This window comes from Echeneis naucrates, chromosome 21 (genome assembly GCF_900963305.1).
Source record: "Echeneis naucrates chromosome 21, fEcheNa1.1, whole genome shotgun sequence".
Taxonomy (NCBI): Eukaryota; Metazoa; Chordata; class Actinopteri; order Carangiformes; family Echeneidae; genus Echeneis; species Echeneis naucrates.
Window position 1 is genome coordinate 12,687,030 of NC_042531.1, and position 15,174 is coordinate 12,702,203.

At 37.7% G+C, this 15,174-nt stretch overlaps 2 protein-coding genes across 2 annotated transcripts in view; both read left to right on the top strand.

Annotated features, from left to right (window-relative positions):
• Window positions 1-7,241: 7,241 nt before the first annotated feature.
• On the top strand, window positions 7,242-12,050 carry pofut2 (protein O-fucosyltransferase 2). The gene is made up of 9 exons (XM_029530652.1): window positions 7,242-7,417; window positions 7,994-8,247; window positions 8,499-8,643; window positions 8,774-8,884; window positions 9,585-9,651; window positions 9,748-9,873; window positions 9,965-10,145; window positions 10,307-10,430; window positions 10,858-12,050. Exons 1-9 carry the CDS (start codon window positions 7,242-7,244, stop codon window positions 11,009-11,011), a joined length of 1,338 nt encoding a protein of 445 aa, XP_029386512.1. The 3' UTR covers window positions 11,012-12,050.
• Window positions 12,051-13,198: 1,148 nt separating this feature from the next.
• Window positions 13,199-15,174, top strand: part of abca12 (ATP-binding cassette, sub-family A (ABC1), member 12) — a 59,689-nt gene continuing 57,713 nt past the window's right edge. Inside the window, exons 1-3 of the mRNA XM_029530620.1 lie at window positions 13,199-13,443; window positions 13,888-13,965; window positions 14,163-14,256. Of these exons, the coding sequence (XP_029386480.1) occupies window positions 13,900-13,965; window positions 14,163-14,256 (160 nt within the window). The 5' untranslated portion in view covers window positions 13,199-13,443; window positions 13,888-13,899. The remainder of the gene's footprint in view (window positions 13,444-13,887; window positions 13,966-14,162; window positions 14,257-15,174) is intronic.

A 15,174-nucleotide genomic window follows, 5' to 3' on the forward strand; every position in this document is an offset into this window, starting at 1 on the left:
CTTTTTTTCTGAAGACTGAAGAAAATATCATGTTTTTTTTGTTTTTTTTTATACAATTTGTCTTGTAATTAGCTGAATCATATTTGATGTTGCATTCACTGTCTTTACTACACCCTTTGTTGTGTACATAGGAAAAATGGAGAAAAAAAACAAACAAACACAAAACTTGTCACACCCTTTTAAAACCCCGCTGGTCTCTCTGTAAATCTATTTTTTGGCCACTAGAGGCCAGTCAAACCGAGTTTATGAAGCATCTTTTACTCCATCACTAAGAGAAACCTCGTCAGTCTGAAAATGACTTTAATCAGCTCACCTATTGTTGTCAATGAAACTCTGAATCCAAAATATTATAGGGAAGATGTTAATGTGCTGAATTAATTCAGTGCAACATAAAAAAAAATATTGGATCACAAGTACATAATATATTTCTTAAATTTTCCTGTGATATATTATTCGTAAAATACAAGGTTAATCAGTGCATTTGTATATTTACATTAAAATTAAGTGCAAGTAAGTTGTACTGGGAAGCTGTATGTACCTGTTTCAGACCAAGGCTGAACTGAATATATTCAACATCTCACCTAATGATTGCTCTGATATGTAACATCTGTCTCCAGCTGACAGAGAGTTCAGCCTCTAATGAATGTGCTCTTTAAAAGAAAAGAAAGAAGAGAAAATAAGTACAGTAATTAATGCTCCTCACATCTGCATCCCGACAGAGCAATTATATTTTTGCATTAGGGTTAGGGTTGCATTATCTTAACTTTTTTGGACACCATACATGTTAATATTACTAAGCAAAAAGTACAGAATTGAGGTGTGTGAAACTGTCTTTCATTGTGTCACTTATTTGTTAAATAATAGTCATGCTAGTGTTCCACCATTTCAGATATATTTGCTAACAATTTCAATATACAGTATTTACATTGTGCCAAATATTCACAGGAGACAAATGATTTTACACTGTAGTTTTTTGTTAGTTTTTTTTTTTTTTTCATTCCTCAGATAGCTGTTAGAGCCAGGGACCTGCAGTGTGCGGAAGAATTTTCCAAACAGCACAACATCCCTCGAGCGTATGGAAGTTAGCAAAAGATCTAGCCATAGGTTGTTTCTTAAGTCAAGTGATATAATGAATTGGAAAGAAAAAAATTCTTATCAATTCAAGTATCTTCAGGCCCGTTATTAAATATTTACATGTTCCTCAGATGACTCAGCATGAGCAACTTTAATATATACCAAATAGTGAATAGTGTTTAACTGTCTCTAGATGTGATCCATCCATTCTTGCCATTACTCCACTGGGAAGTAACTGGGAAGTCACCTCAGCTCGAGATAGCAGTGTGTTTTTCATGGAATTAACATAAAGCATACAAGTATATACAGTACCTGCTCATCCAAAGTCTCATTTCTGCATTGCCATTTACCTGTCTAATTCATCCCATGTTTCCCTTCGATGCAGTTTTCCTGGAGCTAAAAAGACAAATACAAAATGGAGAGGTAGGTGATGTTCATTTGTTGAGGGCTGAAGTGGGGATTTTCTCCCACCAGCCTTCTGACTGAGAGGAAGATCGGAGCAGGTGCAGTGCCCACCCTGGGAGTCTACTGTCTGCACTTTATTCTCATGGTTTTTAACAACAACCCTGAACCCATCTAAGCCATAGGACAATTCATTGACCAAAGCGATCAATTTATCAAACAGTGTCACTTAAGCAAATAAATTATAAGATAATTTCTATTTGAAAAGCCCTTATACCTATTACATTAAGTTCTTATGTAAATTATCAAGACAGTTGAGATCGCACTTAATTCAGCAATTTCTAAATTGTCCAGGTGTTGACAGAACTACAGTTTTGGTTGGTTTGTTCCATCACCATGAAACTGGCCTCTGAAATGGTTCCCACCAGATCCAAAGGCACTATTGAGGTAAATAGAAACACAGGAGGCAGTTCTATATTTTCATTCATTTATCTTCATTCTCTTATCTGTTTCTGGGTCAGGTTTATATTTCTGCCCAAAAATGCTGAATTGATCAAATGTGTCATTATGCCAATATATAAGATTTTTTTTTTTAAGTGACTTTTGTGTCACTGATTTCCATGCCAGACCATATGTGGTGTCCTACAATGCTGGAGGTAAATGGGAAAGAGATGCAATTCCCTGTGCAGGAACCTGGTCTGCCCCTTGAACAACAATGACAGTGCAAAGCTAGAACAGCTTCAGCATTTACACTCGATTTACATTGAACAGAAATGTAAATACATTTTATTATAATTTTTATAATTTTATAATATTTCTCTTGACTTATACATTTTGAATTATAACTCAAAGTGAATTTAGATAAAATCGAAAAAAATAAGTTCTTCTTTGTCAGTAATACTGACAAAGTAATATGAAGGGAAATATGAAGGGAAATGGCTTGAGCTGGGGGCGTAAAGTCAACTCGCACTCACACAATGTGCTGCATCCTAAGATCGCCTTTTGCTGTTGCCTCATGCATACAATATCATTCACTGTGATTTTTTGGTTCCCCCGTGTAGGCCTAAAGGAGAGTCCAGGGATACCATGGTGTTGCTTCAGCTAAAAAGCAGGAATTTGTGGGTGAAGCCAGAAGGCAACAGGAGGTGATGAATGACCACAATAACAATCAGTGATGTGTGAGCAGAGTGATGGAGCATGTTGAATTCAGACAGTGTGGGATTGTTGTAGACGCTTTGGTTTCTCGGAGGACAACTGCTTCTTGTAAAATTCTGGACCCCACATTTTAAAGGGTTGTTTGAGTTTTTAGGTTAGGGTGGCAAGGGTGTGTATGTCTGTGTCAAGTTAAAATGATTGCTTGAGACAAATATAAGTCAGAGAGTTTTTTTAAGTTTGCAAGAGAGAAGCAGATTACTTACATTTAACAAAATTTTGACAAATATTGTGTCTGTAAAAATAAAATTAAATGTTAAATTTCCTCACAGAATGTCTGTAAACTGGCCCAGGTAAAAAAAAAAAAAAAAAAAAAAAAAGATAGAAAGAACAGCAGCAAAATATCTCATCTTGGTGACCTTGCTTCAACCAAGTGTGTGGTTTCTCTCCAGGCAGTACACTGAAAAAATATTATTTTGTGGTGTAGTAATAGTCATTAAGTTAACTGTCACAATTTCTAATTGTAAGTAATAGTGAGAATTGGAAATAAAACTACATATGTTATTCATGCAAAAAAAAAACTATGTGGGAAGAGTAAATTTCACTACGTATTTTCACATAATACTCAAAGGTTTCACACTCATTACACATGAACGGAGAAACACTAAGTTTTCATAGTTGTGCGTTTTGAATTCGCGCATGCGCCTTATGACGCGCACACAGGACGCATGCGCTTCGTTGTCCGCCAAAACCCAAGAAGATGAAGACGGCGGTCAGGTGTAATGTCGGAAGGAGCGGATAAATCATCTCCAAGGTAAATCATTCAGGGAAAGGGATTCCTCTTCTTTCACTTCCTTCATGATGCTGCGACGACAGAAACCCGAGCGTCCGGTTCAGTGATAAGCCGGAAAGCTAATGTTGTGCTAGCATTCAGAGTGAATAACAGCGTAGGGGCAGCGACAGTCAGCCTGCCCAGCTGGGTGGGTTTAATCTGGTTAACTGTGTGGCCGCTTAATACATTTGTCCGATCTGGAAGTGTATATCCCCCACATTTTGCCACAGACTTCGCCAAAGCCCATTTCTGAGCCAGGAAAAACCCAGATGCTAATTATTGTAATTAAGCTAAAGAGGAAGCCATCATTTTTTGTTATTTTGCAGTGTACTCTTAGTTTGCCTCAAATATGGAATTTTGCTGGTCGCGGGTTCGATTCCCGTTGTGGGCAGGTCAGTTGACCTGATGAAAATGTATGTGGTGTAGTGGTTAGCGTTGTCGCCCCACAATAAGAAGGTTGCAGGTTCGATTCCTGGTGTGGGTGTCCGAACAAGTGATGGACTAGACCCACCCCCTGAACCCAAGGCCAGAATCCCCCACGAGAAGATGAGAGACGAGACCAGATAAGACCAGACCACACTAGACCAGAACCCCCCCCCCCTTCAGAGATAGAGAGACTAGAGAAGAGACTGGACCCCGTCATTACTGATATCTAAAAACAAAAAGTACAGTAGTCAAATAATGAAAGGTTTCATTTGCAATCTATGCAAAAAACAAAAACCAGAGAACTTTCCCTGTATAAGTGGCTGCAATGTGCCTGCACATCCTCTCAAAATGGGGTTGCAGGCATGTAACTGCCACTCTCAAGTCATGCTCAATGTTGAGCTGAGATCTGTATTTCGTTTTCAGAGAAGCAGCAGTCTGTCGTGTGTGTGTGTGTGTGTGAGAGATGGTGCTGGCTCTTTTTGTGTGTGAAGGTCTTTTGTAGTCCGCGTCACATATCCATGTTGTCACAGCTACTTGCCACCTTTTTGTCCCACTGCAGTTTTCATCCCAATGTCTATCATTGTTTTTGCACTTTAGTCCCAGGTTACATTTTTCTCCTGGTCTCCTAATCCTCATTAATCATTTCAGCCATTAATTATTACTTTGTTTGCGTGTGAGTGTTTTGTTTAGAGTGAATTATCTTTATTGTCAATAAAGAAAAGCATTTACAGTAAGATAGGCATGAAATTGAAAATTTCCTCCCGTTTGTCACACCCCACCTGTTAAGTCTCCGTTCCCTGCCGGTGGGTCACACCCCACACTTTGAGAAGCACTAGACTAGAGACTAGACCAGATATACCATGTGAAAACAATTCCGATTCTGTATGAAATGTGTGTAATTTTTTAGATCGGAGCAATATCTTAAAATAATTTGATAGCATATTTTAAAAAATACTTTGGTTTGACAGTGATACAGTTTATTTTGGTGACATGATTCTGTAGTTTTAATGTATTTAACTTATGTATAGAAAAGTTGAAAGGACGATCTGATGTTATATCTATTTTAGGGCCGTTGCTATTTTAGTAATTGCGTATTCAACTGAAAATTCCACCGATTAATCGAATAAAACATATTTTTGTTTAGTTAAAGAGCAATTATAAATATATATGAGAAAATAAGTTATTTTAATTAATAATGAACAATTGCTTTCCTTTTTTTAGACAGTCAACATTTTTTCTTTATCATCGCTTTTGTTGTCGTCACGTCTTTCCTCCATAGAGACAAAACGCATTTAAGCCCCTCCAACACCAGAGGAGAAAACAATCAAGAACTCTCCTTTGACTTTGTATTTTGTGAAGGTGTCTCTTGTCACTGTCAGTGTGCCAAGAAACACAAACAAATGCCCCAAAGCTGCTGTGTGGTAGGGTGCACTACTAATGGGGTAAAGAACCCTGCCTGTAAACCCTGCCCTGTGAAGAAACTGCCAAGCTGAAAAAATTTGCCTGCAAGACGAGACAAGTGGATATAGGCAGTAAGATGAGAGGCACCGTCAGCTACGCATCAGCCTTGAAGACCGGGCTGTCAGAGTTGTGCTCCGTCTTCTATCTTCCCGCTGCCAAAACCAAACACGTCTACCCCTCCTTGCGCGAGTGACATCAGCGTGTTGAGCTCTGTAAAAAATTAAACGAGTCCTCAAGGCAGAAAAATTCCTCAATGTTTTTTTTTTTTTTTTTTTTTTTTGTAATCAAGGAATCGTTTCAGCCCTAATTTATTCTAGTGACATGACTATAGCTGTGAACAGATGTTTTGTCACTTTAGAAAAATAAAGGTAGTGTTAAATTAAACAGTTGCCTCATTCATTGTTTCAGTAAACAAAAACATTAAGAACAAATTTAGTCAATTTAAGAAAAATGTTGTAAAATATTGTGTAAATGTTGCTTAAATGTAATCCATAAATAAAAGTTAGAAAAAGTGTTTATAAATTACCTTGAAAAGCCATTGGTTTTAGCTGGGATTTTTCAATTTGATGCAGTCAGAGTCTAAGTAAAACCTAAAAGATGGAGAGAGTAAAATTCAATGACCTTATTAATAATCATCAGAAGATTACCTGAGGGTTGCTAGTAAAAGAAACTGATATCTGCATAAAGTGTACTTGATGATCACCCTTGGAGAACTTATTTACAATATCTAAGTGCAAAACTTTCTTAGGTTTTCCAAAGTAAATAACACTCACTTTTTTCAGTGTAGTACTTGTGGTACCCTCCATGTCTCAGGTGTGTTCAGAGGACTCGTGGTGGTTATTTTCCAGGGGGATTGTGAGCCAGCATGCACAACAGCTACAAGCCAAAGGGGGGGAAGGAGGAAAAAAAAAAAAAAAAGCTATAACTTTTTACTTCTTGTTAAAATATTCCCTTGGACACAGGCTTGTTCTATCTACCATGCCACCATCTTTGACTTATCATGTTTTGATTTTTGTTTTAATTTTTTTTTAAAGTATTTTCTACAAGACTCTTGGCTCTTAAAGAGCAAATTAAATTAAAGTTGGTCAGACTGCTTGACTGTTGTTAGTTTTTTGTTTATTCAATCTACTGATATATGGTTAGATATATGGTTAGAAATTGGTCATATATAAGAAATATTATATATATATATATATATAAAATAGAAAGTACCTGCAGTATGGGTTGCTTGGCAACAGCAGCCAACAGCATCTTTTCACTGCAGCAGAAATGCAGATCCTACAGCAAATATGGTGCTCTGATTTGATACTCTTACACTGCTCAGACGCTGTTGGAGAATTAAGAGAATTAAGCCTCAACACGGTCTGAAATCCACTTTCAGACTTGTGAAAGCTTTCTCCTATTTGTGAAAATACTAGAAATAGAGATTTCACTGCTCTTTTGGCCATGGATAGGAAAAAAAAACAAAAACAAAAACAACAACATTGGTTGTACATGGGTCAGTTGTATCACTTTCAGTCTCTCCAGTTTCCAATGTCCAGGACTTTTAAGAGCAGGTTTCCTGAAGGTTACCTATGTGCTGGAGTCAATACCACTGTTAATGCAGATTTTTGTTTTTTATTTTTCTTTCTTTCATTTTTAAATCTCTTTACTGTGGACTGTGCAAATAAGTCTAACTCTAAGTCAACCTGCTTGGATGTTATTTTTACATTTCTCACACAATTCACTCAACAAATGCCAGTAAACGATGTACTTCAACTTTACATTGAATATGAATTCACCAATTGTATTGAAGAATTTATAAAACGGGAGGAAAGAAAAATCTTGTTGTCGGTTGCTTGGCAACGGTGCAGACGCTTTCCAGCCGACCGGAAGTGCGTGGCTCTGATTAAATATGGCGCACAGAGCGGCGCACGTACCAGGGATATTCATTGTTTCTGCCCATTCCTTTACCGCATTGTTTTTGTGTGTTTCTGTTGCCTTCTCGTCTTTCGAAACGGTCAAGCCCGATAATGTGTTCAGTGCCAGTCACACGGCCACAGCGGCCGTCGCTGCTGCCAGGGATTTACGGTAAGTTGACACAGTTGCATGTTGCTGTTAGCTAGTCGTGCTAACTAACGGTATTTTTTCATTTACGATAAACGTGGTCAGTACTTTTTAAGGCTTTATTTGTGTGGCCTCACACAAACGTTATCGGGTGTTAAAGTCGCCATTTCGAGGAGGCAGAACGTAGTAGCTGTGTTAAAAGTCGTCCATTTAATGAATTATTGTATGTTGGGAACACACACACCGTGCAGACAAGACCGAACGCGATTTGTGAAGCCCACCTGAACGAAGTTCGGCGGATAAAACTCGGTACTGGATACGATTACGAGGTTTGTTGACTTGCAAGCGAGTGTGTCACTTTATGATTGATTACTGTGTATGGGCCAGTTTGCTCGGTACAAATGCTGAATATGATGATGGCGCAGCAATATTGTTCTTAGTATTTGACATTTTAAAGCAGATCAAAAATCCTTTTTCTTTAATGCTTGAAGTACAATGTTTTTGATCCTGGTGCCCACTCGCCAAACAAGTTGCTGCAGTTAAACTTTTTCATCTGAACCGTTTTCATTCCATGACCCACATCTTTTCTCATTCTCTCAGATATTTGTTGTATGACGTGAACCCCCCAGAAGGTTTTAACCTACGCAGAGATGTCTATATCCGCATTGCCTCCCTGGTGAAGACTTTGAGGAAGGAGGGTGGCGACTGGGTGCTGGTGCTTCCTCCATGGGGTCGCCTCTACCACTGGCAGAGCCCGAATATCCACCAAATCCGCATCCCCTGGGGAGAGTTCTTCAGCCTCACCAGCCTGCAGGCCAATGTGCCTGTAATAGAGTATGAGGAGTTCATTGCTGGTGAGCCAAAAGATTTCCATTTGTCTGACATGCAAGCCAAATGAAATTTTATTACCTGTATATAATTTATGAAGATTTACAAATTTCAGTCTTTTGATATATTAATAAATAGCAGTGGTTACATTTCAGAATATACAAACGCTCACTTTTAATCACCTTTAAAAACAGAGGGCTCCCTCACAGACTAAGTTTATTTGGATTGTTTGGATTGAAATTTAATTTTTTCATTATTCCTCTCAATTTCTTTGTAGAGAATGGTGGCCCTTTCATAGACCAGGTCCTTGTACTGCAAAACTATGCTGAGGGATGGACTGATGGAAAATGGGAGGAAAAGGTTGATGAGCGCCCATGCATTGAAAAGTTGATGTACTCCAAAGACAAACAGGGCTTCTATAGGTAAGGTAATATATAGACTGATTCTATATATATATATATATATATATAGAATGAGGGGATCTTTTTTTCAATTTGTTTAAATTTCATTCATCACTAACTGGATTGTTTTTCATGTCTGTCTGTTTGCAAGGGGCTGGTTTTGGGGTCATGAGGAAACAAGAGCTCGAAATGTGACCTGTATGTCAGCCCAAGGGCATGCCTCCATCATGGCCCCAATTCTCCAAAAAAACATCACTGTGACGTGAGTCTACATTGTAACTTGTTCATATAAATGTACTGACCATTCAAATAAATTATACTGTCCTGACAAGCACCAATGGCTGGTAAAATGTGTCTTTTGGCACATAAATCAGTATTACCGTTTTTTAAAATGAACTGGTTGTATTTGTTTCTTTCAAGCTTTATCGCATTTGAAAATATTTTGATTTACCACAGTACCCTCTCTTTGGAAAAGGTCAGCTGAACACAGTGTATAAAATCTAAAATATTTTTGGCTGATAATGTTAATCTTGCGAGAGTCTTTCAGACTCTATGCAAATGCCAACATTTTGATGATATAAAGCATGCACTCATAGTCATTCAAATCTGCATTGAATTGTTTTAGTAAAAAGTCATAGTTGTGCAACAAATCTCTGAATATGAGCACATCTTTTGCATTAAAATCTGCATTGAATTGTTATAGTAAAAAGTCATAGTTGTGCAACAAATCTCTGAATATGAGCACATCTTTTGCATTAAAATAAAATTTGATTTATCCCTTTAAATGTGGCAGACACTGTCGTTAAGATATCTTAAATGAAACTCGTATCTCTTTGATCCTAATCATGCCAGTAGCTGTTTTTATTTAAGTGTGGTGTACCTCAGTTTGCTTTCTCAGATCTCCATCTCCATCTACCACATTGTTAATGAGGAATTTGTATTATGCTGCCACTGTTTTGCAGATCAGTAATGCTTGACCGAGCCGAGACACTCCTTCATGATCACTATGCTGGAAAGGATTACTGGGATGTAAGTCAAATAATTGGCTATTGTTACACCCATGTTGGCATTACTGATGTCTTCAAAACTGATATGGGGATTTCAGCAATTGTCTGTTTCACTCAGACCCGACGAAGCATGGTCTTTGCCAAGCACCTGCGACTCATAGGAGATTCCTTCCGAGCAAAATACCTGAACTCCTCAGATGACAGAGACCACACCTTTTACAATGAGGATTGGACTCGCATGAAAGTGAGCCATTTTTCTTACTAGGGCATGATATTGTGGCTGTACTGATGTTCAGTCCTCAACATTGAGGTTTTTAATTTCTGTGTTCCTTCAGGTCAAACTGGGCTCTGCTAAAGGTGGTCCATATCTGGGCATCCACCTACGGAGGAAAGACTTTATCTGGGGGCACAGAGAGGATGTACCCAGTCTTAAGGGGGCAGTCAAAAAAATTCATAGCTTGATGAAGAAGCACAAACTTGACAAAGTTTTTGTTGCAACAGATGCAGATGAGGAAGGTAACCTCTCCTTTTTTGGTTAATAGGGAAAAAATTTCTGTTCCAAAACCATTTCAAATGTAATTAACACAATTATATAGTGATTAGTAGTAGCATATTCATAAACACTATTTAAAGTCACGCTGAAAACTTTTATTATCCTTTGATATGTGAACATGTAGAATTAAAGGAGCTGAAAAAGCTGTTGCCAGATATGGTGCGATTTGAGCCGTCCCTAGAGGACCTGGAACTCTTTAAAGATGGAGGAGTGGCCATTATTGACCAGTGGATATGTGCTCATGCAAGGTAAATTTTCATGGTTTATTTGAATGTATTTACTAGATGATTATTATTTTGCAGTTTATTAGAAAGCTCATTGATCTCAGATGAAAAAATTCAACAACTGTGAAAGCAGTGCAGGCAGGAAGCATGAATAACAAAACACTGCATGATTCCTGTTGCCTGTAAGGTTGGTTGTTGAATTTGTCTGCGAGCACTTATCGTGTGGGTGGGAGTTATCTGCACATGTTAAATAATATAATTTTGTCATGAGCATGTTTTATCGTGGTTGTGACTTTTGACATAAATGTGATGCCATACAAGGTTATTTTCTTTGCTCCAGCAGTGAATACCAAAACCAGTTGCGTGACTGTACATGGAACTCTCAAATGCTCATAGAGTTCTCCAAAATAAACAACGTTTGCTTTATTTTTGTTTTTGCATTAATTTACAGATATTTCCTCGGAACATCTGTGTCCACTTTTTCTTTCCGGATCCATGAAGAAAGGGAGATCTTGGGTTTTGACCCTAAAACTACATATAATCGTTTCTGTGGAGACACTGAGAAGGAATGCGAACAGCCCACACACTGGAAAATTGTTTATTGATGTAACCTCTGACTTACTTGACACACACAAGTGCCAAATGCAGTATTAAAAGTGACATTTATTTGTATGGAATATAATGGTAAGACACTATTACTGTTTTATGTTGTATTTTTTTTATGGTATTGTGCAATCAGGTCTCTAATGACCACTGTGACTGAACCTTAAGCTCAAAAGGCCCAGACCGGCTGCCAAACATCAATCACTGTAACAGTAAACCATTAAAACTTCATATATTTTTAGGTTGTGTGTTGAATGTTTCCTTTACGACACCTTGTGTCGTATTGTGTTCCATAATTTGTAATCTTTTTTTATTAATGCCAGAACAGCTGTAGTCTTTTCTTATGATGACAGGAACAGGTATTGTTTTGTTGGAACTTGATCTAAAATGTATTATATTTTTAACATGATAGAAAATGGCACCACAGAAATATGAAGTCGAGATCATTGAGGTCACATTAGTACACAGCTTTAACGCATTTTGCATTCAAGGTACATGGGGCATTGTTTGCGGCTGTGTTACTGCCACTTGCTGCCTGTCGGTGGAAGAATGAGTGGAATAGCCTTCAAACTGCTCGGGAATTTGCCAAGTACATGCACCCATTTGCCTTTACACAAGATTGAAACATGAAAATGAATCCTCATTGTGTGGTTTGAGATCTTCACAGGGTACCTTTTATAATGGAAGACAAGGCCAAACCAAATGCTGAGCTCAGGATATGTTGAGTAGAGATGTATTTCTGATCTATTATAACTGTATTACAATTACTGTATTATTTTTGTAGAATAACTCCCCTCTCTTATTTCAGACCCACCCAAAAAACCAACATGTTTCAATTTTAGTGACGTTTCATTTTACTGTGTACCTACTATCAATGGAAGGAATTAAAATGGTACAGAGGAGCCATTGTGTAAATAGAAGAAATTTTTTATATATTTGTTTTCATGAAAAACAAAACTTGTGTGGGATGGGTGTTGTCACATTCGGGACTGTTCAGTAGAGAATTTGATTTTGTATCTAATAAAAGCCTATTTAAGCTGAGTTTCAACATTTCAAGAAAAGATAAGTTTATGTTTGCAATCTTGGTGTGCTTACTCTGTCATCACCACATCTAGACACACTAAAATTACCCTATTCACCAAATTGAATCAATGTCAAAATTACATTTATCCCGGTTCACTGGTTTGTCTCTATTTTGGATTCTGAGTCAATGAATTGTGGGTCTGTGCGGTGAAAACCGATGCCAGACACATTTTTCATGCCTCATCATGATACAAAACCAGTAGGACTACCCTGATGATTGAAGTTAAGGCTTCCAGTTAAGCAACTTAATGGTGTCAAATGTCATGGCTTTGTCTAACTGAGCCTTGAGGCTTTCCACTGTTCACCGGTGTGCCAGTTATACTGTCTTAAAAACAAAAACAACACAACATACTGATTGATGGTTACATTGCTGACGTATGTAACTATCAAGAAGAATTTTTCAGACTTTGTCTTGTCTGAAAAATCTCATTTTCTTTTCAGAATTTCACGCTCTGTCATGCCTTACATGTTCATTGCCATTATCAGCAGTTATCAGTAGATACATGCAGTAAGGTTATGTTGTGTGTGTGAGAGAGAGATGGGGGGGGTTGTTAACCTCTGGCTCATCAAGTTTTAATATTGTTAAAACACTTGTCATGTCTGAAATATTTACCTATTGCCTATTTTAAATCACATGTTGTTACATAACTACTCTCAGCCAACTTAGGTTCTGTTTCTCTTTGCCCTTTCCACATATTGCAGTCACATGACATGAGGTGCTTAGAGAATTCGTGCCATTGTTTTTCCTTTTCCCTTTGGAACACCCACATTAATGACATCTCCCTGTGGACATGCTCCACCAACAATCTGTGTGCAACCTAATAATTGTGTGCTTTGTTTTACATTGTCACCCATGGATCTGTGTTTCGACATGAAATACTTTGGAACAGCTGAACATATCAAGGATGGGCTCCTGATGTGGTGGATTGTTATTTTAAAACAATTCTCGTTACTACAGATTGTTAAAGATAAATGAAAGTTAATTGTCATTTTTCATGTCTTACACTTATATTCCTTGTTTGTGAAATAGGAAGTCATATCTTTTCCTTTCTTCCAGTACACACCCTTTCACTAAATTAGGCTACGTGAAACACAGGTGGAGCTACTCACATTGACAGGAGGTGGGGGCAGACAGGTGAATGTTGTTGTTACCTTCGGCTTTGGCGATTGCTCCCTCAGTGAAGTGGGATTTTTCTGCTGCTGTGTTTGAGTGTGAATTTATTTTGCTGTGTTCTTGCTATCGACTGATGGAAAGGGCATCCTGCTAGGGCTCACCTAGCGACATGTCCTTAATAACAGCTCCAGTCAGATAACAAACCATTTAGCTACTTAGGAGGACAGACACAGACAGGTAAGTCCACTTTTTTGTTTAATGGATTATTTGGAGTGCATGTGGTGGAGCAATCAGGTTTCGTTAGCTTTTAATTCCCTCATTTAGACATGACTTTCTATAAGCGCACAGTTAGATTAATTCCAGTTATTGTCAGTAGTGGTTTGATAAAAAAAAAAAAAAAAAACAACAATAAACATAATAGAACGTGTTGTAATAAAAGTGTCAGACAGTAAATGCACTATAGACAAAGTCCACTTCAGGTTTCCTGGAGCTTTCAATCACTTTCCACTTTCACAGAATTGTATGTATGAAGTTAGCGTAAAGAAATGGAATAAATGATATCAATATGATATTTGAAGTTGCATTCCTCACAGGGCTTTGAAGACTTATTCCATGCTGGCTAAAAACATTGGGCACTATTCTTGAGTGGGCTGATGATTTTTTTATATGTCTTTACTCCAGCCTCTGCTCCTGATGGCCTTCATCCAACAGCTGAGACTTCTTCTCTGGAAGAATGGGCTACAAATCATCAGGCAGCCGGTGAGTGGCTTTCAAAAACGGTGGACATTATTATTTCATTTTCAATGCGGGCTTTACAATTCCAGAGGAAAGATAGTGGGGAACATAGAATTAACATCGTTAGACTGCCTACTCCATATTTTATATATTTGTTTATTTTGAATAAATCAAATCTTCATCTATTGACTATCTCTTTCCTATAATATGCTGGGTTATAGCTATGGTCCTTGACTCTCATCATCTGGCCTCTGATCATCTTTATCATCATCGCTGTGACCCGGAACCAGTTTCCTCCGATAGTAAAGGAAACATGTAAGTGTGCTCCACAACTCCACAGAAAATAATTACTTTGATCCTTATTGTTGATCATATGTAAATTAATTTCCATACAAACACAACTTGTAATGTTTAGACAATTGATGCCAAACAGGATGATGCTAATGTAAAGAAAGAAATAATCCACAGCAAATGAACAATATAAAGCGTTTAATATAACAATGGAAACACTGGAAATGCATCTCAGCCCTGCCCTCTTCACTGAACAACAACTTCTCCTTTAAATAACTCTGACATTAATTCAAGTTTCATAAAGAGTAAAACTAAATGTAAAAGAAGATGAAGTTGGGTGCAGGTGAAGATGACTTGACATGAACTGAAGGATTTTTTTCCGCTTTAGAATATCAGCATACATTTAGAGGAGTACATAAAAGGACATAAACTTGAACACTCTTTAAAATTTTAGCCAGTCCATGATGCCAAATCGAATTGACTTAGAACAAATTTATTTGCCTGCAAAACAGAATAGAAAAAATTGAAGTGTTTGAGGAAGGATGGGTGGAATTTGCAAGCAGCTGGCTCGCCAAAACAAATCTTAGTGAACAGAGAAACTTCCTCATGAAACTACATTTGATCACAGCGACCATTTTAGGAGAACATCTTCCTTATGCTCTGACAATATGTGTAATATAGTACGTAGTGTTTCACACTATGGATAGTATCAGTAGAACGTTGCCCTCCCACTTTTGTTTGCACAGTCTTTTTGTTGGATCAAATTGAATAGATGCAGCAGGGATTCACATGTAATTTAAGAACCAGTGTGCACTAAGTTGAAATCAGAACAATGCAATCTTCCCTCCTCTGTTAAGCGCTATTTGTTGGCTTGCTTGAACACCCTGAAAAAAACAGACACAGTATTGTACCACACCTCAAACAGGCTACACAAACCTCCTC